This window comes from Salarias fasciatus, chromosome 14 (genome assembly GCF_902148845.1).
Source record: "Salarias fasciatus chromosome 14, fSalaFa1.1, whole genome shotgun sequence".
In the NCBI taxonomy this organism is placed as follows: Eukaryota; Metazoa; Chordata; class Actinopteri; order Blenniiformes; family Blenniidae; genus Salarias; species Salarias fasciatus.
The window spans coordinates 5852777-5877825 of NC_043758.1; the positions used below are offsets into that span (position 1 = coordinate 5852777).

Sequence of the window (25049 nt, forward strand, 5' to 3'; positions counted from 1 at the left end):
CAGAAATACAAGAGTATGCTGCTTAAAGCTGTGGTGCTCAATGGTGATTTATTGCTATTCAAAAGCTGTTGAATGTTGACTTCAGCTTCATATGTTAACTCTAATACCTCATTCTTGATTGTCAATAGTGTACTGTGAAATAACACAGAGTAGAAACTTTCTGGATGAATCTGCTGTACAGTTTCAAGGCCTAGTAACCTGGAGTCACCCCATAAATGCACCATGCCTATCATGATAGCATAGATGATAGATGATTCTTTATGATAGCCTAGTATACCAGCACTGACAAGAAAGCCGCACGATTGAATAAATAACTTCTTAAAACCTATAATGTTAAATCTGGTTAAACAAAGAGTGGTCGGCTTCTTCACAAACTAAAACTGAATAGACAGTGTAGTTTGAGGCTGTTTGCTCTTTATTTGTACACTAAGTGACAAAAATAACAAGTCAGTTTAGCCTGTGGATATCTGTCGGGTAAGTTCATATCCAATGGATAGGTTTTAAAGTGTAGAAATATAGCATTTTGGACAGTTTAAATCAATTCAAGCTGAGAAGAAATGTTGGAAAGGTTATATTCATGACCACCAAAAAGTTCAATAATTACATTTGGTCGATGCTGTCATCTATCACCATACATTCTTTTGAGAATGTAAATGGCACCAACTCACTTTATGCCAAAGACAACATCTTGAGGATTTCATGATCAATCAATCTGTTTACAATCCATCTGTGTATAATTGGTGATAATAAAAGCTTTCAGGATCAAATTACCTCAAATTGTAAAAGTGAAAAGGAGAATCGCTGCTCATTTGTGCACATAAAGCATTGTTGAATACAAAAATAGAGATAAGGTGCTGTAGCTATTGTATCAAGACATTAATTAAGTGAAATCACAACTTTCATAATAACAAATAAAGACAAAAGTTGTTTCTTCATGAATAGAATCATCATTCACTTCATATCGGGGAACAGCAAATAACTGAATATGATTTGATGTTGGAAATATGTCACACATATTGAAATAGCTCAGATAATTCTTTTAAACATTACATTACAGATGTTTTCTAGGATGGATAGTTTGACATCTTGGATATTTTCTGTGAAAATTTACCACCAACAATTTTAAAAAATTTTTTTAACTTAAAAGTTTTATTAACTTTTACTAAAAATTAAGAGAAAAACTAAACACAAGGAAAGAAATTATTCAATGAATCAGAATAGAAAACAGAAACACAAAGTAAAACAACTGTATACAGTCTAGATTGGAAGTTATGTCTCATGTTGTCTTTCCAAGGCTTTAAATTTAAGGTGGAACTCCACCGACCCGCCTTTAATCGTGACGTCATCACGTAGCCCCGGCCCCCTGAGGTTAGCGGAAGTAGATGGAAACAGTGAGGCAGGCCAGACTGGCCCCGACAGACAAAATACTCGGCTGTCAGAGGCACAAAACAAACCACAGAGCTGTACGTTTTCTACTCAGAAGTCCGGATGCTGTAGCCGTAGACCATAACCAAAAATGGTACGTATTTCGGAAAAGCCGTGTGCGACGCTGTCACTTTTCGCCTTTCTCCTCGTTGTTGTGTCCCGGTGTGACGCCAGGCTTCATCGGACACGCAGCGCCGGACCCTCGGAGGAAAGTTATGACAGATACTACAATTATGTCGATCTGACTGAACGTTTACAGTCCTTAGCCCAGAGATACCCCCACATAGCCAACCTTTCCAGCATCGGGCGGTCTGTGGAGAACCGGGAGCTCTGGGTGATGCGGATCACCAAGGACCCGACCGGAGACACACCGGGGAGACCCAAATTTAAATATGTAGGGAACATGCACGGAGACGAAACCGTGTCCAGGCAGGTGCTGGTTTACCTTGTGGAGTACCTGCTGGCTAAGTATGGGGAGGACCCTCGCATCACCGAGCTGGTGGACCACACAGATATTTACATCATGCCCAGTATGAATCCTGACGGCTTTGAGAAGTCCATCGAGGGGGACTGCGCTGGCACCCCCCTCGGTCGCTCCAACGCCAACAGCTTGGACTTGAACAGGAGTTTTCCTGACCAGTACGACGGGACCACTGTGGATGAGGGCAAAGTACCTGAAGTCGTGGCTGTAATGAAGTGGATCCAGGAGGAAAAGTGAGTTTTAGATTGATCTATCCGAGCACACTTTGCCTATAAAACACATTCAATTCAATTCAGCTTTATTTATAAAGTGCTAGACAGTTTTACAGAGAAAACCTAACAGGTCCACATGAGTGACTGTGGAAAGGAAAAACTTCCTTTTAACAGGAAGAAACCTTTCAGAACCGGGGTCAGAGGTGGTTTCTTTCTGCTATTCCAGTTGGGGTGAGACTACAGAGACTACATAGATTACAAGAGATACAATAGTCAATGACACCTAGTTATGAAACATTACATGAAAGACTTGAGAGAAGTGAAGGAGAACTTGGAGCCGGTTCCACATGGTAGGAGCCCAGGGTTAAGTAAAGTACTTGCAGCCACTGGTTTTGGGCTGTCTCATTCAATCAATGGATCAGCTGTTTTGATTGATGCCCACATTGAGCTGAGTTGATAATGTGTGGGTCATTTCAAGCTCATTGCTTTACAATAATTCATTAATGTAATGTTTTCCTGTCTTATGATAAACTGACAAAACGGTGTGACATATATACAGTCCAACATGAAAAGGGTGGCTGTGGGGTGATGTGTTGGGTATAAAAGAAAAACAAATGATCCCTCGCAAATCTGATCCTGCAGCCTTCTGGTGGAGACACAACATGTGCCTTGTATTATTCAAGAGCCAGGATTGAACGCTGTCTATACTATGACTGACCTGTAACAGGTTTCTACCCTGCTGGTTCATGTTGCGATGGTGATCGTTGTAATTCATTTTGATGTAAGGAGGTCATTTGCTGTCTCCCTCTTTTATTGGGATTTCAGTGGTTAACAGGTATGACTCATTTTACAAGAACAGCATGTGCTGGGACACTATAATTTGGTGATGTGCAAGCCTGAGGATCACTTGCAAGATCAGGCCTAAAATGCACAAATATTCATCAACGCACTTGCAAAGGCAGCTGCAGGACTACTGAGCCAGAAAGAGTCTTTATATCTGCATCATAGCGTTTTCTACAGCATACTCCAGATTGTTGTTGTTGTTTTTTTAATTAAGATTGTAAAAAGGAAAGGTTCCAAGGTTCACAGCATGAGATCACCCGTGTGCTCTAATAGTACTTGCAGTTTACACTTCTCGCTCAACCAAACAAATATTGTTTCTAAAGCACTTCTGATGCAAGTTGATCCACATCTTAACTCTTGGCTCTTTGTCAATGGAAAAGCAGGTGGCTCTTTGTAGGTTACAGATTATCACCAAGCACTGGAACCCGCCCCGGCACCCAGCGATCACCTGGTTGTTCTTGGTGGAAAAGCAGTAAAAGAGACGAGACAAAAACACAAGCGACAACAGAATAAATACCAAATAAACAATAAGGAAAGCAGTTGCAATAAAACATTGTTAATATGAAGTGAAATAAAAGTGAAGATCCAAAAATTGCATTTAAGAGTTCAAATGAAAATATGAAAAGCCAGAAAAACAATTTGAAACTATTTTAATGAAAATCTTGAAAATGATTAAAGTGTAGCAAGAAAAAAAAAATCTAATAAAACTTAAAACCATGGAATAGCCAATCAGATGAATTACTCCTTTATTTCAAAATCGATGGAGTGATAATGTGTGGTATCTGCTGTCAGAATTCAGTAAGTCATAGCTTAATGTCACTGATTTCCTGTTGTTGTTTTTGTACTTCCTGTTATCTATTTGCTTTGTCTGTTTTGCTTGTACAGTCACTCCAGTAAAAACTTAAACATGTCCTTTAAAGCTGCTGCCTGAATCTGCTGTTGCTTAGGTTCGTGCTGTCTGGGAACCTGCACGGCGGCACTGTGGTGGCCAGTTACCCGTTTGACGACTCCGTTTCCCACAAGGACCAATACAGCCAGTCAGCGGACGACGCTCTGTTTCGCCACTTGGCGCTGGTTTACTCCCAGAACCACCCTGTGATGAAGACTGGCCAGCCCTACTGTCCAGATAATGCTGCAGAGAGTTTTAAAGATGGCATTACCAACGGGGCACAGTGGTATGATGTTCCTGGTAAGATCAGCACATTTATTTATTCAAAATGATGAATTTCTGTTTTTGAGTTGACATGCCGCAGTGAAAAACTGCAAGCTGCGTTTATCTGCCCTCTCTCCCTGTGTGTGTGTGTGTGTGTGTGTGTGTGTGTGTGTGTGTGTGTGTGTGTGTGTGTGTGTGTGTGTGTGTGTGTGTGTGTGTGTGTGTGTGTGTGTGTGTGTGTGTGTGTGTGTGTGTGTGTGTGTGTGTGTGTGTGTGTGTGTGTGTGTGTGTGTGTGTGTGTGTGTGTGTGTGTGTGTGTGTGTGTGTGTGTGTGTGTGTGTGTGTGTTCTTGTATTTCTATCCTTGTCGGGGCCAAATGTCCCCACAAGGATAGCAAAACGTGGAACGACGTGCCTTGTGGGGACCTTTTTCCGGTCCTAAGTAGGAGAAACAGTGTTTTCTTGACCATGTTGTTGTTACTGAAAAAAGTAAAAGTGCAAAAACATTTCTTTAGGGTTAGGCTGTGTTGTGGTGTGGGTTAGGGTTAGGGTCAGGGTTAGGGGCTAGACATGAATGGGAGTCAATGGACGGTCCCCACAAGGATAGAAATACAAGACTGAGCGTGTGTGTGTGTGTGTGTGTGTGTTTATCTGAAAAGGAAAACCGAAAAGCAACATAATTTATGTTATTTTACTTCATTTTAATTTGAAAATTGACCGGATTCTCTCGTATTTTCCGTTCCCGACTTCCTGTGTGGTGCGATCTGCTCTGTCCAGCTTTACAACTGGCGGTGCACGGCGCGCACGGCTCGCGAAGAAGATAGAGAGGAGCGGAGCGGCCGCGGTCCACGGCGCGAGCCGCTACGCACGCGGCGCTGTCCCGCACCTCCTGTATGAACAGGGGCGCCGATCTGACAGTCGGTGCGCAGCGCTTCCCACTTCTGCGTCGGAGGCTTGTGTAAACCAGGCGTCTGTCCCCCCCCTGTCGGCAGGCCTGCCCAACCATGTGAAAGACTCCCTATCTGTCAATGATAAAGAATTCTTAGAAAAATTCCTGGATCTAGACAGTGATCCGGATCATCACCAAAATGTAATCAATTCTAAGTTAGCCCAAGACCCACCTTTCCACAAAGTTCCATTGCAATCCGTCAAGTACTTTTTCCGGAGTCTTGCTAACAAACCAACCAACAAACCAACAAACCGACATGATTACATAACCCCCTGGCGGAGGTAATAAGGAGTTCAAAGACTGAGAAGATTCCCCTCTATGGCTCACATTTCATGTGTTTCTAATCAGTCTCTAATCAGTGCGTCGTCTTATCTTTTGTCCCTGAACAAAGACCTAGATTATATGTGTCCATGGTTTTGTATGTTGGTTTGTAGGAAAATCTCATTTTGTGCAAGAGCTTTCGTCCTTGCTCACTAAACATTTTTATTTGTCACAAACGGCAGGCGAGGAAAGTTTCTCTAAACTATCTTTTGGAAGGTTTAACTAACGAATGTACTAAATACCACATTATCTAAAAGTCGATAGTGGTCAGTGTCTTTATCAGATTACTCACAGCAAATCTAGGTTTTGTACAAGTGACGTTACAACCAGTTTAATCAGCTCTTTTTTCTGTACTTGGGGTCACTCCAATAGATCCAATAAATCATTTTAGATATTGTCTGCATTTTGAAAGCAGGTATGGCTGGTTGTGTTCCAGTGTTTCACATACCAAAGCTGCTTAAAGCGAGCCACGCACTTCAGAAGCTAGCTTGAGAAGTTAATTAAAGAACGTTTGACTCGTTGTTCAGCATTGTGGTGCAGTCACCTGGTCTTGGCCAAAGCTGGAAAAAGAGAAAAGTTGTTTCTGAAGTTTAATTTGCTTCACAATTCCCAAATTCCCACAAGAGTCCCTGTGATGAGCAAATCAGTTATGAGCTGCAGGGAAGATACAGAGCTTCATCAATACATTATTTCCTCTGGTTGCAACTCGTTGTATGATGGAGGTTCAATTAAACAGATCTTTTGACTGTCTGAGAACACACACTGACATAAGTGTAGATTTGGTCAATCTTTTACATGATTTTCCATCATTATGAAATATACTTAAAGGGTATTTGATAGAGATCACTGTAGTGTGTATTTTTTTTTTTATCCTGCATCAGCATTATCGGTCTAAAAGTAATTTTAAGACAACATAGTGTGACCTGCTTTTGAGTCTACTCAATGTCAAAATACTGCAAAAGTTTGAGCACATAAGCTTGAATTGCACTCCTCATTGCATGTTTTCACCTAGGTCTGCTCTTACTTAAGTGCGAGAGCAGCAGACAGCTGATTGGGACCATTTCAAATCCCACAGACTGAGTCTTTTGACGACTCTTCCCCAGAGTGCATAAACCCTGTCAGATGACGCCTCTCTCTTTTTTCAGTTTGCAGTAAGACAGCTTGTGGTATTTGTCCGTCTTACTTCGGCTGAAAAACCACTGCTCTCCACCGACAAACCAATTCATGACTTTTACTTTACTTGCTCATCTGACCGGTTGGAGTTTGTGACGTGTCTGTAGTATCTGATTATTTCATGACTTTTCCTGGTGGCTTTTACTGCATTATGGTTGATCTGAAGCTTTCAGCAGTTTGTCTTTAAATTGACAAACCCTCTGTCTACTTACTTTGATCAAATCATAGCTTTAAAGATGTAACACGTCTCTTGTGCTGTAGTTATTTATGTTTGTGAATACTCTATGAATAGGTGGCCTCTTTTCTGATCAAAAATTCAAATATATTGGCAAATAAACCTCAGAATAGTTTTTTGTTCACATAGTAACTCCATTATGATAATTTTTTACTTTTTTTTTTTTTAGGATTAGGAGTTTTCATGTGTGAAATCACAATACTTTAGCTCACGTTGTCTAATGGAATACTTTAAAAACAGGGTCTACTTCTGTTGCGGATCATGTTGACCTTGACTCTACAGTATTACATGTGACACCGTTTGTTTCAAAAGCTGCAGTAACCGGAGCTGTAGATTATTACCTCAGGCCTGAGCACACGGCCGTCACTGGACTTATCAATGTTTCTCTCATGAGGAACTAGAAGCACAAGAAGACTGTAAGAATATTGCACAATTTATTTTTGTGGTTTCTCAACTGAAACAGGTCGACGTTTATGCAGAAGAAGTGAATACGACCTGTTAATGATGCCAGAAAGTCACTAAAAGGCTTGAAAGAGCTGAATAGATAGTACTGGAATCTGTTGACCTGGCTTGTTCCACTGGACCGAATGTGACTGCTGGAAGTGGAGTCATGGCAGACGATGAAAACATTTCGGACTTTGTGTGGCATGATGAGTGATCCGGGCGACGTGCCAGCTCGAGAGGAGTCAGGGACAGTAGATTTTCTTGTTTGACTGCCAGAGCTTGAAATAATGATCAGGTGTAACCTGGAAGTCTGGGTCATGTTTTTTTTTTTTTAACTTTGACCCAAAGCTTTATTTGTGTTACTTGAGCATGCCGCATCTTTTTTTGGGAAATGATATGTTCTTACTTGTGATTGTGTGTGTGTTTTTCAGATCTCCACTTTTGAGTTCACATTTATGATTTCAGATTGTCATCTGCAAAATATACCTATACAAGACTTAGTTCCCACAGAACAGTCTAACAACGCGGGAACAGTTGTCCATTGTTGTGTGAGCACTCACATGCTCAAATGTCTTGAACGACACTGATCCTTGCTAACATTAGCTCAACAACACAACGCTCACGACACGGGTATTTCTGTCTCTGCTTTGGTTACAGATGAATTAGGAACTGATAAATAAAGATACACAATTCAAAGGAGTGACATCTTTGGCAGTGAGTTAGAGCAACAAGGAAACGTGCAGAAAAAATGTTTGCGCTGCGTAGGAACAAAAAGAGAACACATTGTTCTGTGTCAGAATGTGTGCATAGATCTTTATTGGAACGTAGCGTTTGCAAGGCTGTTCATTAAATGTAATAATTTGCTATAGGAAAATAAAGTGTGTTCAAGCAGCAGTGCCTGCAAAGAGATACTTGTGTAAAACGTGTGTGGCATTTCCTAAGAAAGTGTCTGTAGTCAATCCCCTCTGTTCATCCTTAAGTAAATGAAATAGAGATCTGTTGCTGTATTACCTGACGGCTGATGAGGTCTGTTGGTGTGTTTAAGAGCAAACGTCATGGTGTTTCTTCACTGCATGACTGAAGAGCTGACGGTCACATGAGGCTTACACTGTGTCAACTCATTAGTTATAATTTGAAGGTTTTGGCCGCCAGAAGAGTACATCTCTGCTATTGAATCACCCCCGAAGCCCTCCAGCGCTGTAAACACCACTGTGTGGTGCAGCACACACTCATTTACCAGCTGTGACTTCTGCTGTGCTGCCTCACCAGTGGTTTCCTGCTAACTTAGGGTGTGCCACTGGATCCGGCACTTAAACAGGATATTTAAGTTTGAGGTTCCTGTCGTCTGCCTGTTTGTTTGGCAACCCTCTTTGTACATGACGGATGTTCATTTTAAGAAGGTTGCTTCAAAGACAATGGCACTTGATTTCATTTAAACTTATTAAAGCCACTCAAGGCTCAAAGCTAAGCTTGGCACCTTTGAAACTGGATGTAAATTTCCACACACTTTGCACAGTTCAATGTAAATCTCATACTGTTTGCTCGTGGTGAACAGGTGAGTTATTTCAAATGTAATGTTTGGGTTGGCATGGCAGCCAGCTGTCTCTGTTGTCACCTCAGAGGTTAATTACCCCGACTCGGCTGTGTGTTTACTCATCCAGCTGTGAAAGGCTTAGAGTCTCCAATCCTCTTGCTCAGGAGCACAACCACGAGTTTAGGATTGATGCATGTTGGAAATTGTTATAAGAAAAGGCGGAAAAACTTTAGTTTGCTTTCGAGACAGAATGAGGAAGAAAAATATTATCTTGTTAAATCGGCATATAAACTGAGAAGTTTATAGCTCGTCTGACGGTTACAAAAAAGTTAATCAGTTCTGCCGTCGTGGCCGTTTCCTGCTCCGACCCAGTGACCAACCAGCCAGTCACTGGCCGAGCTTCAGGCTGCCAGGCAGCTGCTGCTTGACCGGGACTGACTTAGAACTGCTGTCTGTGGTGTGTATTTCAGTATGTCTGCTCTCCAAGTTGAAGCCTTTGCCAAAAACCCCGTTTGCAGTGTTTTTTTTTTTTTTAAGCTTTAGTGAGATGGATTGTAAAGTTTTCTAGCTGTCCTCGAGCTGAGAAATAACTCGGTGCCATGACCTTCTGGTTAATGCATTTATCAGTTTTTATCAGTCGGTTCACTGCTGTGTGGAGTTGTCATGTCTGACATGGTGTGCAAGCTGAAGATGTGTGTGTGTGTGTGTGTGTACGTGCTAAGATGATGTTTTCTGTTGTATTGTGGTTTCTGCCTTCCTCATTGAGGGTGATGTGAGATGGTTGCTCTGCTGAAGCTATTTTCAGCGTTGTTTGAACTCTTTTACATGCTTTGGGAAAAAAAAGCGCAGCAAGCGGTTCCAGCGGGCGCTCAGCAGGCAGTCATGGCAACCCTCCATCCAGGGAGCCTGTGGCTGCCTGCTGCTGTTCAGCGGGGACGGCCAGCCGAGCGGCCTGCCTCCCCCCTGTGTGCCGCTGTTTGCCTTGCTGGTGGGTTCGGCGGCTGGCAAACTGCAGATGTCATGGCTTATTGCCACACCAAACACTCTGTTTAAACTACGGCCCTGAGAGGACAAAGACAGGCTCAAGTCTTTACACATAGTTTGTTTCTCTGCTAATAAACTGGTCAGGCACCGCAAGGGTCTAAGTGAAACGCTTACTTATCGAATATATTACTTATTAAACCAAATCAAGAGGAAGTTTGTAACTTGAAAATCCAAATGTTTTGGCAGTTCTGTCCTGTGTTTCTCACACTGTTGGACTGTGTCCAGGTGGGATGCAGGACTATAACTACCTCCATGGAAACTGCCTGGAAATCACCATGGAGCTGAGCTGCTGCAAGTATCCTCTGGCTTCTGAGCTCCATCAGGAATGGGATCTGAACAGGGAGTCCCTGCTGGCCTACATGGAGCAGGTAGGCAACTGAAATGATGTTGGACATCTTGCCGTGATTAAAACCCGCCCCAGAACTCTGTGGTGAGACGATCTTCAGGCTTACATTTCTACACTCCTTCAGGTGCACATAGGTGTTTGGGGCTTTGTGAAAGATGGAGCCAGCGGCGCCGCCCTCAGTGACGCCAGTATTGAGGTGGAGGGGATTCAGCACAACCTGACCACAGGAAAATATGGTGACTACTACCGCCTTCTGCTCCCAGGAACCTACAACATCACAGCTGTGGCCCCAGGGTGAGAAATATGATTAACCATACTTCAAATATCTGGTTTTAACTGCTGGAGGGTATTCATTAAAGGATAACTCATAAGTCAACAAATAGACCTCGAATTCCACTGCAGTGACCCATGATGAATGGCTGCTGCATTTGTTGCTGTTGGTTGTGGTGGAAAGTTATGAGGTGCGACTCAAAATTTTAGACTATGGCAAAATTTTAAATCAATTTTCCAGACTAATATATAAAGTTTACTGTTTGTGTTTAATTCAGAGTAGCATGTTGGAGCGTGTTTCCTTTGTGTCTGCAGGTACGCTCCGGTGACGGCCTACAGCGTGCAGGTCACGGACGGCAAAGCCAGTAAACTCAACTTCACTCTGTCGCCTGCTGTTGGAGGGACTGCAGGCGGCACCACTGTTACAACCACAACTTCAGAAAGTCCCACCAGCGTCACGCAGACTCCGTCGCCTCTCACCGAGGAGAGCGGCGGCAGCCCCTCGGTGCCGCCAACCGTCCGTCCACCCATCCAGCCACAGGAATTCCGTCACCACAACTTCGCGGACATGGAGTTATTCCTGCGCAAGTACAACAGCGAATTCCCGGCTATTACCCATCTGTACCAGATCGGCCGCTCCGTGAAAGACCATGATCTCTATGTGATGGTCATCTCCGACAACCCCGAGGTTCATGAGCACGGTATGTTTTAGTGGGCAGCGTCATGAATGGCATGCGCCCAGCTCCCGCTCTTTATTCTGGGTTTGTTGCCGTCATATTAATGTCTTGTAATTTCTCTCTCTCCCTGCCAGGTGAGCCTGAGTTCAAGTATGTGGCCAACATGCACGGCAACGAAGTGGTGGGCCGAGAGCTGCTGCTCAACCTCATAGAGTACCTGTGCCGTAACTACGGCACCGATCCGGAGGTCACTCATCTCGTCAACAACACCCGCATCCACATCATGCCCTCCATGAACCCTGACGGTTACGAGGTCGCCGCGGAAGGTGAGATCAACAAACACAAGCAGTGAGGTAAAAACAGATGGTTGACACACGGGACCAGGATTAGACACTCCCATTCTAGGATGTCGAACAAGTGTCACGTTTATGAGTTTAAGCAGAATTTTATCTTTCCAGGGAGTGTTTAAATACACACTGCTATGAAATTTGCTGCCATTGTGAATAAAAGCAGGCTGGAAGCCAGTTCGACTGCATTCCTGTGTTGGAGGAAACTTGAAAGATTGTAAAAAAAAAAAAAAACATTCAAGTTGACAAAGTATGCTTTCAAATGCAGCAGCTCAATTCGAAGTTTTTTCTTTTGTGAAACAGTTTTAGTGTGTAATATAATCTGTTCAGAGACATTAGATATAATGTTGAGTATTATATTTTCGTTGGTGTAACTTTCACAATTCAGAAAATATTCTTCATGGTGAACTTTAAAATGTTGGATTGACAAGTCAAGTTTAAGTCACTGACGGAGAATTTTAAGTTGATGTATTGGGAGATACATTTTATGTAAGGTAAATGTCATTTCATGTTAAAAAAAAAAAAGCTTGTGTCCTCTTTTTTGTTCTGTGTGATGGTCTTCATGCACTGTCATTAACATGCAGCTGGTAATTATCATATGATATTCAATTCGCTGAAAGACACTTGGAAACGTATTGTTCTGTCGTGTGGGAGAGGTGCAGCTGATTCTCCAGTATGTTCACATGAGTGTAAACTCACAATCTTATCTCTCTCCACAGGTGACATAAGTAGCTATGTCGGACGCAACAACAGCAACAACTTTGACCTGAACCGTAACTTCCCAGACCAGTTTGTCACCATCACGGACCCCAGACAGCCGGAGACTCTCGCCGTCATGAACTGGCTGAAAAGCATTCCCTTTGTCCTGTCAGCCAATCTGCATGGAGGCATGCCTTTCTACTTTTACTCAATCTCAGTTGTCTAATGTTTGCTACAGTTTCCAATGTTATATGGTTTTAGACTAAAGTTGAATTTTCCTCTTGAGAGAAAAAGAAAAAGCATATTTGAATATAGCAGTCAGCTCACACAAGCATGAGAAATGATTTTAAATTCTGGCTTCATATTCAGGCTTAATCAGCAGTGTAATATTAATAAAATGTGACAAATACAGGAATTTTATAGACTTTGTTTCGTCTTATCTGTGTGTTTTTGTTATTCAGGTTCCATGGTGGTCAACTACCCCTATGATGACGACAAAGACGGTATAAGTCAGTATAGTGAGTGTCCTGATGACATGGTGTTTCAGCAGCTGGCCAGAGCCTACTCAGAGGTAAGAAGACACTGTGACATCCATTTCAGGTAGAAATGATGTCTGCTTGTTGAATTTTGTATTTTCCTTCAAATGAAAAAGTGCTTATGGAATGTACAGGCTTTTTTTTTTCGTGTGTGTAAATTTGATTTCCGACTTCTGAAAAATCACTAATACAACAGCACTCGTTTGATTCTACCTTGTGTGCGGTGTGTATCTGTTTGTGTGTGCAGGAGAACAGTATGATGCATGAAGGACACCCCTGTGCAGATTTGTACCCTAGAGAATATTTTAAGGATGGCATCACCAATGGAGCCGAGTGGTACACTGTTCCTGGTATGCTTTACCACTCATTTTTACTTCATCCAGAACATCCTGTTCTGTTGAGATTTTCGCCTCACATCCACATCATCATTTTCTGTATCCATATTATGTATTACTCACACCTCTTTTGTCCATCCATGTTTAAACGGTTTTGCCCAATTCAGGCTTGCTGGAGCAGTTATCTTAATGTTTAAAAAAATGAGCAGATAATTCTTTGTAGAATTTCAGCCAGTGGTCACAATGCTGTGGAGTGGCCACATTTCCAAACATAATGCATCACTATTCCTGTTAGTGTTACCACAGCCCCGGCTACTGAACAGTCGTGGTTTGACAGCCATATTTTACAGTCATCAAGTCTCTATGCTCAGTGGCTTTCGTTGCATTCCTTCAGCTCTCTGATGTCTAAAGGAGGCATTTTTCTCCAGGTGGCATGCAGGACTGGAACTACTTGAACACCAACTGCTTTGAAGTGACCATTGAGTTGGGCTGTGTCAAGTTCCCCAGAGCTGCTGAACTGCCGCAGTACTGGGAGCAAAACCGCCGGTCGTTGCTTCGGTTCATACGCCAGGTAATAAACACAAGTCTAAGCGTCATTCACTTCCCATTTGATCAGTTTTGCATGTTTTTTTGAAGGCACTTCACAAAAATATATCATCCGTGCAACGCTCTGTTTCTTCTTTACGGTGTTGTTTTGCTCTTTAGGTTCACACGGGAGTAAAAGGCACCGTGTCCGACATCAGGGATGGTAAAGGAATTCCCAATGCCACCATCAGTGTGGCTGGAATCGATCACAACGTCACCACGGCTTCTAGTGGAGACTATTGGAGACTGTTGGTTAACGGGACTTACTCCATCACTGCCTCAGCCGACGGGTAACAGTTTTGCTTCAGAAGAGCTGAGAAGGGTCTTGACGTGTCTTTGTATTTGTGTCCCGCCAGTGCTCATCATTTCCTCGCGCTGTCTTCCAGGTACATCCCGGTGACGATCTACGCCACAGTTTCCAACGATCGAGCCGAGGTGGTGGACTTCAGACTGACTCGTTTACACTCGGACAGTAGTCACCAGTCTCCCAGCGGACCTCAAGCCACGCAGAATCCATCCGAGAGAGAGTTTGAAAGCTTGATCAAGGAGCTGTCGCTGGGTCAGGGTTTGGAGGAGTTGGCCAGGAGCACAGCCACAGAGGGCAGCTTCCATTACAGACGCTCCAATGACCTCTCTGCTTTTCTTCGAGGCCTCACACTCAACTTCCCGAAAATTACATTTTTACACATGTAGGTAACTTTAGGACATATTGTCCTTTGAAGAACACGTTGAAATATTCCCTGTTGCAAAAATTACAGAACTTTATTTTGTTTTCTTTTTCTTTTTTTAGTTTAGGCCAAAGTGTGGAGTTCCGAAACATTTGGGCTTTGGAAATCTCCAACAACCCAGGAGAGGTTGAACCATCGAAGCCAAAGATCCGTTTTGTAGCTGGGGTCCATGGGAACGCCCCGGTGGGAACGGCGCTGCTGCTGGAGTTTGCAGCCTTGTTGTGTATCAACTATGGCAAGAACCCAGCGATCACCAGGGTGAGCTTCAAAGCTCTTGTTGTATGTTCTACTGCAAAAATCTAGGTTCGATTGTATCACACAATCTCCCAACTGACAGAAACACTGGGTATGAGCACCCAAGTATAAACACAATCTTATTCTTATTGTCCTTTATTATTATCTCTTTAAAGTGCAGTAAGCATTTGTGAAACAAACGTCACAAAAGAAGGATTAAAATACAGACGGATCAGTATTTCCTCCTTGTCATCCAAACAGCAGAATTGTATTTTAAATTTGCTGGATCTCAGGTTTCTGTTGAAACTGTTTGGAGGTGGTTCCTAACACTTTGGAGAATGGACTCAGACCTCCTGTGGATATAGGCTTAATGAAGTCCTGTTGTTTCATGGAAACACAAACAGACTCCACTTTGTTGGGATAATTCTCTTTAGGGGAGCACACAATCCAGGATCCTCTGTTTACTCTGATGATAGTTAAAGATGATAAGCATTTGAGCCAACGGGCCTTTCCAGCCACCCGTAACTGTTAAGATTTTTGTACTTCGCCCTGGCCTATAATTAGCATTTCCTTCACTGTCTAATTCCCTCTTCTGTAGCTGGTCAACGAGACGCAGATCTTCATCGTGCCTTCTGTCAACCCCGATGGGCTCGAGCAGGCTATTGAGAAGCAGTGCACATCCACCCAGGGCCTGACCAATTTTAATGCCAGAGATCTGGACAGAGACTTCTTTGGTTTGTACTGTGATTTCGGTTAAAAAGAAATAAAATGAAACAGATAGACTAGAGATTCGTTTGGAATGTGAAGTATGTGTGTGTATGTGCACCTCTGCTTTCCGTCTCACTGCTTCCTGCTTTTGTAGGTAATGCATCACAGCGTAAGGAGGAACCGCAGCCGGAGACCAGAGCAATGATGAACTTCATCCTGAACAGGCCTTTCACCCTGTCTGTTGCCCTCGATGGAGGCTCACTTGTTGCCACCTATCCTTACGACAAGCCTGTCCAGACTGGTAATGCCACTATGCAGAAAACATACAACCATTTTCTGACCTGATTTTTTTTTTGTTTTTAGATCACTAATCATAGTACTCAATGAAATTTTAAATTGGTTCATGGAAACCGTCGCAGTGCATGCTGTAGGTCCAGACTCAATGAAGCCAACAGAACAACATCATCTGCAAAAAGCAGAGACGAGATCCTGTAGTCCCTGAACTAGACCCCCTCCAGCCCCGTTTCTGCACCTAGAAATTCTGTCCATAAAAATCCTGAACAAAACCGTTGACAAAGGGCAGCTCTGCCAGAGTCCAACATGCACCAGGAACAGGTCCGACTTCCTCGACCACCAGTGATATTGCAGAGACGTGACAACCTTGAGGAGTCCCTGAACATCTAGAGACCGAAGGTACTCTGAGCCTTGCTACCGAGGAGCCTACCAACCACCTTGGTGACTCCAGCTTGGGTGATGGTTAAGTTGGCGTTCCCAGCAAACCCTCACAACATGTTTGGGTCCGCCAAGTCCTTTTCCTCCTCGGATCCAACTCATCACCAGGTGGTGATTGGTCGACAGCTCTGACAATCTCTTCACCCGAGTGTCCTAGACATGCAACTGGAAGTCAGATGACAACAAAATCGATCATTGACCTCTGACCTAGTGTGTCCTGCTGCCATGTGCACTTATGGACACCCCTGTGCCCGAACATGGTGTTTGTTATGGGCTAGCACAGAAGTCTAACAGCAGAGCACCACTTGGGTTCAGATTGGGGAGACCGTCCCAATCACCCCTCACCAGGTCTCTCTGTCGCTGCCTATGTGGATGTTGAAGTCCCCCAGTAGAACAATGGACTCCTCAGTTGGAGCACTGTCCAGCACCCCTCCCAGGGACGCCAAGAAGGCCGGGTACTTGCACTGTTGTCCAGCCTGTAGGACGAGACGACAGTGAGGCACCTGTCCCCGACCTGAAGGTGCAGCGACAAGACCCCCTCACTCACTGGGGTGCAGTGTGAGGGGGAGTGGTTGGCGGTGGTCAGAAGGGCCGATAAGCAGCAGATTGGCGGCCTCGCTTCTGTCACTCTACCCCTGGGTATCTTGCTACAGATGGAGCGTACCACCATCAAGTATGGAATGACTGAATATTGTCATTAGAAGTGACCTTGAGTTCACTGAAAAAAGCCACTATGCATATATTTATTAAAAAAAGGTCCGACACATGACGGCTGAGCTGTGGGACCATAAGCAAACCCGCCGCCTCTCTCCGCGGTCAATGCCAGAGAAATGGAGTGTCCGGCCCTTCTTGAGGGATCGGGCAAACACTTTGTGTGGTGGTGAGCACGGCTATATCTTCCCGGTACCTCTCAACCTCCTCACAAGTCAGGCTCCTTCTGATTCCTCGTTCCAAGAGCCAGCCTCTGTGTCTGGGGATCTGGTAGCCGGGCACCCTGCCACCCAGTCCACGCTGCACCCGGCCCCCTGCTGGGGCTGTTGACCTGCTTTTAGTCTGACTTGATCACTCAGGACCTGTTTGCCATGGGAGACCCTACCAGGGGCATAAAGCCCCCGACAACATCTTCTGAGATCACTCGGGCACTCAAACTCCCCCACCATGTTAAGGGACAGTTTGGGGGGAGGTTTAGGTTTATTTTTTTTAATCTGTAGTTTTTTTGTTGGCATGCTGGTAATTTCATTTTGCCATAACATTATGTCACTAATGCCAATACACGTGATCTTGAAAGCAAAAGAAAAGTAGAATACATGACTGCGTGTTTGCCTGTTAACACATTGAGGCTTCTTTCTTTTTGACGCAGCCTTGTATTCACAGTTGTTTTTCTTTTTTCCAGTTGGTAACGAACGGACATTGAAATACTTAGCGACTGTGTATGCTAACAACCACCCAAAGATGCACCTCGGGAACACTGGCTGTTCCAGCAATGGAAATGGCGGACAGAGTATGTTAATTCAGGATTTGGCTTTTCCACATTCAGTATTACTCATTAAAGCTATTACAGTAGTTAATGGATAGCTGATTTTGGTTTTTTTTTTTTGGAACACAGTTGGGAATGTCCCGGATGGAGTTATGAGGGCAGCAGAGAGACAAAGTCATATGGGCAGCATGAAGGTGAGTCTTTGCCTGTAAACACTCACGCTGCCTTTTATTCTTTCACTTTTGTGGTATCTGTGTTTTCAATGAAACCCTTCTCATGTTACGTAAATGTTTTGACCGTGAGTTGTGCTCTGTTGTTATTTGAGATTTTCCGTTGATTAAAGGACTATTGTTCTGTATCCTACCAGGACTTCAGCATGGATTTTGGCCACTGTCCAGAAATCACAGTGTACACCGGCTGCTGTCTGTTTCCCCCTGCTGAACAGCTGCCTGCTCTCTGGGCTGAGAACAAGAAGGCTCTCCTCAGCATGCTGGTGGAGGTAAGGCACAACGTTTCATCAGGAAATATTCAAATGACCTTGTTAGAGAAAATGGCATGCAGAGATATTGCTGTTGATGGACTCTTCCGGAGTTATCTTATCATACAGGCTTTATTTTCCCCTCTTTCAAAACTCCGCCCAGGTCCACAAAGGGGTGCGAGGTGTGGTGAGAGACAAGAGTGGAAAACCAATCGCCGGGGCGATCATTGTACTCGGTGAGGGAGTGGAAGTTTTAACAACAGAAGGCGGCCATTTCCACGCACTCCTGGCTCCAGGCAACCACAACATTCGAGCTTTAGCCGATGGTTACCAGCAGCAACATCAAAAGGTACAGTTGTATGCAATTTGTTAAAGAGCCTACGGCTCTGCTCGCCCTCTAAGGATGAGCATGGAGGGTTTTGTTTCTCATAGAGTGACACAGACTGCATTTTCTCGAGGGTTCTTCCTTGAATCAGGGGGTTCAGAAGAGAAAAAGACATTTTGCAATCATGTCAAATTTCAGCAGATATCACAAAATACAGTTTAGACAATAATGCTTGATTTGTTTAAATATTTATTTTTTTAAAGCATGTATCTATCATGCACAAGATTGTTTTTTTTACAGTGATCAACATCCAATTCAACAGTTCAATTACATGAAGAACCTGCAAAATATAATAAAAACTTCAGGTTAATGTTAATGTTGAAACTGCACTGTGGAGCTTCACATTTCGGTTTTGTTGGAGTATTCAGTGTCACAAGAGTCGTGCTGAGTCTGGATTTTGAGATTTGAAATATAACGTAGAGAAACCCTGGCCTGGTTGTCCAAGAAGCCTGCTGTTGTACACACAGCAATCCTTCTGTAGGCGATTAAAAACTAGAAAATTAAATAGATTGATAGAATGGTCCCCACTTTAAAATTCACTCTGTAGCTTGTTTTTTCTTACAGATTCTTAATTTTGCAGCAAAAGAGAAACATTTTCAGATTAACATCGAACACGTTACCTTTTATCTAAAATATGGTCAAACACCCACATCAGGAACGCAGATTAAAAAATAAGATACATATGTAAAGAAGAATGCGAGTGTCATCAGTCGACGTCTATGTGAGGTGCAGGACGAAGCACGCAAAACCTCTCCGTCACTTCCACCTTCCCATCTGATTGCTCGAGAACCTGAAACAGAGGGTAGGCCACCTCTTGAAACAGATGTTCTTTGACGACTCGGCCCAGCTCCAGGCTGCAGGCTGTGGGCTTCCCACGGGGACGAGAGAGCAGAGGATTCACCACGGAGCGGTACGTCTGCTGGTACTCTGGCATAGTGAAGCCGTGGATCAGTAGAGGAGGGCTGGACGTCGACCCTGCAGCGGTGTCGCCGCTGATGCTGCTGCTGTGACTCGGGAGAGGAGGGCTGGACGTCGACCCTGCGGCGGTGGCGCATGGCGGACTGAGATCTGGGATCACAGCAGCATTTCTAATATATCTCTCATCCAGAATCTTCTGAGAGTCGGTTTCTGCCTGTTCACAACCACGATCCAAATCCCAACTTGAAGACGGCGTGGATCTCCTCTCCCTGGTTGACTCTCCATACTTCTTAGAACAGCGAACTCTCTGCCTGAGCTCATAAGGATGCATCTCATTCCTCTGGAAATAACACCTACAGTACACTTAGTATGTTCAGAAAACACTTTAACCTGTGTTCACGCTGGAAGACAGAATGAGGAGGTTCACTTACTCTGTGTCTCTAAAGCTTGAGGTGTATTTTCAGTCCACATCACTTAATAGGGTTGGGAATCCTTATTTCATGACCTGTGAGTGTCGTGCTCCTGTTTTTAAGTCATCTCAGCAGTTTGGCCATTTTTTGAGTTAGCACTGTTTCAGACAAGCAGGACATCCGAAGCAGATCGTGATTAGCAGTCCCACCTGCGCCAGGGGAGGTTTGCTAATAAGGTAATTAACCACTCCACTTATCTGAGGAGCTTCAGCAGACAGGGAAACCAGGAGGGATTCAGAGATCTGGTACTTCTTTACTTTTTGTTTTATTTTGTTCATTAAGCAAGTTTTGGGGGGGACAAAAAACCAAAAAAAAAATTGAAACATGTTTTTGGGAACTTTAACTTCAGCTTCAGCTGTCTATTCCTGTCTTGCACCAGAGAAGTGGATCGCAGCTCATATGTTTGACACGCAGATTCACGTTGAGAGATTGAGGAAGCTGAATTGTACTCGTGGGAGTTAAAAGTGTTTTGTGTTGACGTTCAGGTCGCGGTATCCTCCTATGAAGCTGCCAGCTCAATCGTCATCGAGTTTGACATGGACAACAGCATCCTGGGCCTCCCCAGAGAGTTTGTGGTGGCCAGTGCAGGTGAGCATATCAACGAGGTGCTGTACTGACTGTACATGCAAAACTTGCTCATGATTAATGAAAACCACTTTTAAATGTTGCTACTGTTGCAGCTTTTATTTGTTAGTGTTGGTAAGACTCTGCTGGGGTTTTCAGGTTAATCTTTAGTTGTTGCATTTAGTGCACAGGTTTTCAAATGGTGTCGTTACATTATAGACAAACATTTTGTGCCAGTTAGATGCTTTCAATTTAAAATGTATTTACATGTAATCTGTAACTCTTATAGTTTGAAGCCATCATAATTGTAGTTTGCCTCAACTGCACTAAAAATAGATTCAGCTGTGAAATTCTATCATGACTTCTGAGGACTTGAAAGAACAAATCATGCTGGGAAAACATCATCTCGTCACCCCCAGACTGTTTCCTGCTTCTGTAACTCCCTGAAACTCTGACGCGCTTGTGTCCAAGAGATTGCAGCCATCAAACGAATTTGAGTTTTTTCTTCCTTGCCTCAGTCTGTGTCTAGTGCATGATAGCAGAGAGTCTGAGCTCTGTGTTTCTTTGTTTTCCCGGCAGCTGCCTCTATGACGGCATTGGTGGTGACGGCGTGCATTATCTGGTGCGTGTGCGCGGCCAAGTCTAATCACCAGAAAGACGGCTTCCACCGCCTGCGACAGCACCGCGACGATTACGAAGACGAGATCCGGCTCACCTCCATGGGCTCCAAGAAATCGCTGCTCGCCCACGAGTTTCAGGATGAAAGTGAAAGTGATGAAGAGACCCTGTACGCCAACAAAATCTGAGACCTGAAGAGCCACCTGGCTGTTGGCTCAGTATTTTAGTTCAAAAATCCTTATTTCAAACATCTGGCTAAGAAGGAGCAGGTTGAGCATCTGAGCAGCTTTTACTATTTAAGACCAACAGAAAAGTGACAAAGACACTTTTTGGAACTCAGAATAACCTGCCGCTTTCTGGACTGAAGGGCTTCTTCTTCTGTGTCTGCTTGGCTGGTTTAGCAGACTGGAAAAAAAATGCAATAAAAAGCACGAGGAAAGGGGTTCTTCAGTCCAATTTTATAGCTGTTGTTTTTTTTCTTGTTTTTCCGAGCCATTTACAGAAACTTCTTTAGACCACTATCTGTCCAGTGCTGCCGTCCCGTCCCTCCAGTCCATCCAAATGAACTCCTCTTCGACGGAATTGAACTCGACACAGAAGTGTTTTTCTCCCGTAGTCCCTTGTTTGATAAATCATCACCATGCTTTTCTTTCAGTGCTGCTTTTGAGCTTACAGTTTACAAATGATTTCCGTTTTTTGATCCAACATAGTTTAATTACACTGAAGTGTTTGAGCGTTGAGGAGAGGGAATCCAGTGCCTTGGCTACGATAAACGTTACAGGCCCCGCGCTTTAACTTGCAACAGAGAACAACATAGTAGGTTAGGTAGTACTTGGCCCAGAGCGGAGTGTGATCCATCCAATACTCAGGTGCTATGAAAGGAGAGAAACAGATGGTTCTCATCTGGACTCGGTAGTCCATGGTGAGATTTTGCAGATGCTCAGTTGTGGGACGAACTTAGTAAAAGCTTATGAGAGAATCTGTTACTGAGATGGAAGGTGAACTCTTCCTAGTCAGTGGAAAGTGCTCTGATGTGTGCATGGAAGTCCGCTGCACTGACTGCAGTGCAGGGATTGACCCATATCATTGGCTATGAGGGGGGAAAACCCCCCCCCCCCGAATCTCAAAATGCTTAATAATGAAAAGAATGTAGTTTCGTTGTGAATTTTTTAAATTTTTTTGTGGGAAATTACTGCCGACTTTCATGGATGTCACATTAAACCTGTAGTCTGGTTTGGATTTACAAATGTGATTTTCACCATATGTGTGATCTCCCCCTTTGTAGGGTGTTTTGTTTTCAACTAGCTAAATATTTTAGTTGTTTTGCAAACTATATTTTAAAGTACAAGCGTGACGGGTCAGTCAGTCTATGGTCAAAGTCAAGCAGACGTTGGAGCCATTTATTTGTACATGTTGTAAATGCCCGGGGAAAATAAATCCAGATTTCCCGTCTTTCTTGGCAGGGAAGAACCCATGCAGTGAAGGATGTGTTCTGCTTGACTGAGTGTTGAATATTGCTTGTGTAAAGTGACAGTGCAGTAAGCTTCATACGAGTGCATTAAAATAAATTAGAATAAAATGTTGAGGTTTCTTTTCTCAATCAGTTTCACGATGAAATCTTTCAAGACTTTTTTGTTTGATTCTTTATCATTTTAGCTTCTAAGCTATGAAATCAAATGTGCAGTTTTTCAAATTTTTAGAATATTTCATGAGATCCGGTTTTTCTTTTTATAAACCATGCATCATAATGACTACAGTTAAAACTTAAAAATGTATACGGTTCAAACGTAGTTTTTGTCAGTATAGAAACGACTGATAAAACTATTACCTTGTTTGTAAGATTCTAATTTATTGAGATGCACCTGTGATTTCATTCACACGAAATGTCTTTAAAATGTTTGGTCCCTATTTGAAGAGTTACTACAATTGTGCAAGCAATCACGATTCACGCACCACGTGCCCCAAAACCAAAACAACACCTGAATTACATTTTCTTTCCTGTAGAGAAACCATGCTGTGCTTTTTCCTGACTGTTTTCACGTCGCTGCACTGGATCTTTCAGCAGTCATGCGTTCACTCTGCATGGTTTTCACTACTGAAGCAATACACTCTGGCCCTCATTTTTCTGCAGCTTTCATCAGAGATTTGTCTTCTCGTGTGTGTCGGGAGGCAGTTTTGTACATTGTTTTTCTTATGTTTGTGAACATGTGTGTGTATGAATTTTGAAAGTTGTGTGCGTCGCACACAGTGTTGGTGTGAAGCTTTTATATGAACTGGAATCGGCTGTAAATAATGTTTTCCGATTGTAAAGTTGGAGATGGAAAGAATTCATGGGTTACATCAATCACAGATAAATAAATCGGAACCTCGGCGCTGTCTCAAAGTGCTGCCCTGCACCAAAAAACCCAACAAAACGCAAATAAAGAATCTCACAACATCTCTTGCTTTTGTGTTGCTTTGTATGGATCTGACCTGCTGGCTTTTTCATGGGGCTTTCTCACTAAATGTTTTATGAATTCCATGATCAGACTCCTCGGGTGCGAATCAGAATATTCGTTAGAAATTCAGTGCTCATTTGGAGAAACGTTCGTAAAATAAATGTGTATTTCAATGCCTGCAAACTGTGAATTGGATGCTCATTCAGATCAGTGCTTGGGAATAAGTTTACTGGCTGCACATGCTATAATTTGTGACACTGTCGCATGCTACATACATGCCACGTGTTCAAATATATAATGAACAAAGTGTAAATATAAATTCCAGCGAAAGCTTGTGTACCAGGTCCAGTGTTTGATGTGAATCAAAGATTTCTTGCCTGTTATTAATGAACGCATGTTTGCATGAAACAAGAAATAATCCCCGCAAGTTTGTTTTCTCCAATTTTGAGTCTTTTCTTCTAGTATTCTTATTAAGATAAATAATGACAAGCCAGCCATTTTTTAAAGTGAGATATTACAGATACTTTAAGAAAAATACATTCACAAAATCTGAATAAACCATTGCTGAGAGGGATAGATTTAGAAGATACAGGTCAAATGACATTTAGCCTGATTATTCCATTTCTTTATTTAGTTTTATTCATTCGCACATCCATCCATCCATCTTCTACTTTGCTTTGTCCTGTTCTTGGTCGTGGTGCGTTGGAGCCAATTGAAGCAAACTGTGTGTGAGGGCAAGATACACTCTGGACACGTCAACAGTCCATCACAGGGCAAAGACACTCACATTCACAGTTAGGGGCAATTTAGAGATTAGCCCCACATACATGTTTCTGGACTGTACGAGAGTAAACTGAAGCACCCAGAAGAAATCCACCAACACAAGCGGAGAACATGCAAACTCCACACAGAAAGGCCCTGGCTGGTTTTACGAACCCCAACCTGAACCCTAACCCTGTTCCACTAAAGTTTCACGCAAAGGTGGAACAATATTTACCAAGCTTAGAAACAAGAAAAGATTAAAATGCATTTTCTATTTTAGGTTTATCCTTCAAGGTTCCACAGAGCTAAAGGTCAAACTGTATGTTTCAAGTCAGTACCAGGTGGACCGAGAGGGGAATCATCTTTAGTTAGTGATGTTTTGAAGGTGATGGTGAATGATTTACATTACTTCCATGCTCATTTAGTCCTTCGGTCAGATGTTGTGTCATTTAGAGAAGTGTATCACGACAGGAATGACTCAGATCCAACTTTGTATTGATTTGCATTCACCCTTCTCTGTAGGAGGTCAAGCGGAGCCAAACTTTGCCAGCAAAATGCCTCCAACAGCACAGCAGGGTCACAGGACGGCCTCAAACAGTCTATATATAACACCTCTTCGTTGTAACACACTCCTGTGAACATTACCGTTTCTTTCAAGATAGAGAATTTATCTCTTTGAATTAATTAATCTTATTTTTCTTCATCACTATAAACCCCCTTTTTTCCAGGGGCATAAGTAACCACATATCGGAAACACAAAAACAAGTCCTTAAGACTTATGAAACAAAACACAGCAGGGCTGTGGCAATAAAACAGATTTGCTACAAAAATGCATAAGATTTGCAATTCACATTGACACATATTCAACTGTGTGAGTAATGTAAAAGTATCAAAGCCCACATTGAACCACATAATTAGTAAAGCTAAAT

At 43.2% G+C, this 25049-nt stretch overlaps 1 protein-coding gene across 1 annotated transcript; it reads left to right on the plus strand.

The window, feature by feature from the left end:
* The first annotated feature begins 1380 nt into the window (after positions 1 to 1380).
* On the plus strand, positions 1381 to 23357 carry cpda (carboxypeptidase D, a). Its single transcript, XM_030108322.1, has 21 exons — positions 1381 to 2139; positions 3909 to 4150; positions 10039 to 10181; positions 10284 to 10453; positions 10745 to 11130; positions 11241 to 11432; positions 12173 to 12340; positions 12614 to 12723; positions 12936 to 13038; positions 13452 to 13594; positions 13729 to 13898; positions 13995 to 14297; positions 14399 to 14594; positions 15169 to 15304; positions 15433 to 15579; positions 17404 to 17511; positions 17617 to 17681; positions 17855 to 17986; positions 18129 to 18314; positions 20224 to 20326; positions 20882 to 23357. Exons 1-21 carry the CDS (start codon positions 1517 to 1519, stop codon positions 21106 to 21108), a joined length of 4053 nt encoding a protein of 1350 aa, XP_029964182.1. The 5' UTR covers positions 1381 to 1516; the 3' UTR covers positions 21109 to 23357.
* The last annotated feature ends 1692 nt before the right edge of the window (positions 23358 to 25049 follow it).

What these genes read in the sequence shown, in the direction of transcription:
- cpda (XM_030108322.1), top strand. Translation starts at nt 1,517, where the DNA reads ATGGTACGTATTTCGGAAAAGCCGTGTGCGACGCTGTCACTTTTCGCC. An exon ending in TCCTCAGCATGCTGGTGGAG is followed by an intron (nt 17,987 to 18,128) that starts GTAAGGCACAAC and finishes AACTCCGCCCAG; the next exon opens with GTCCACAAAGGGGTGCGAGG. An exon ending in GTTTGTGGTGGCCAGTGCAG is followed by an intron (nt 20,327 to 20,881) that starts GTGAGCATATCA and finishes TTTTCCCGGCAG; the next exon opens with CTGCCTCTATGACGGCATTG.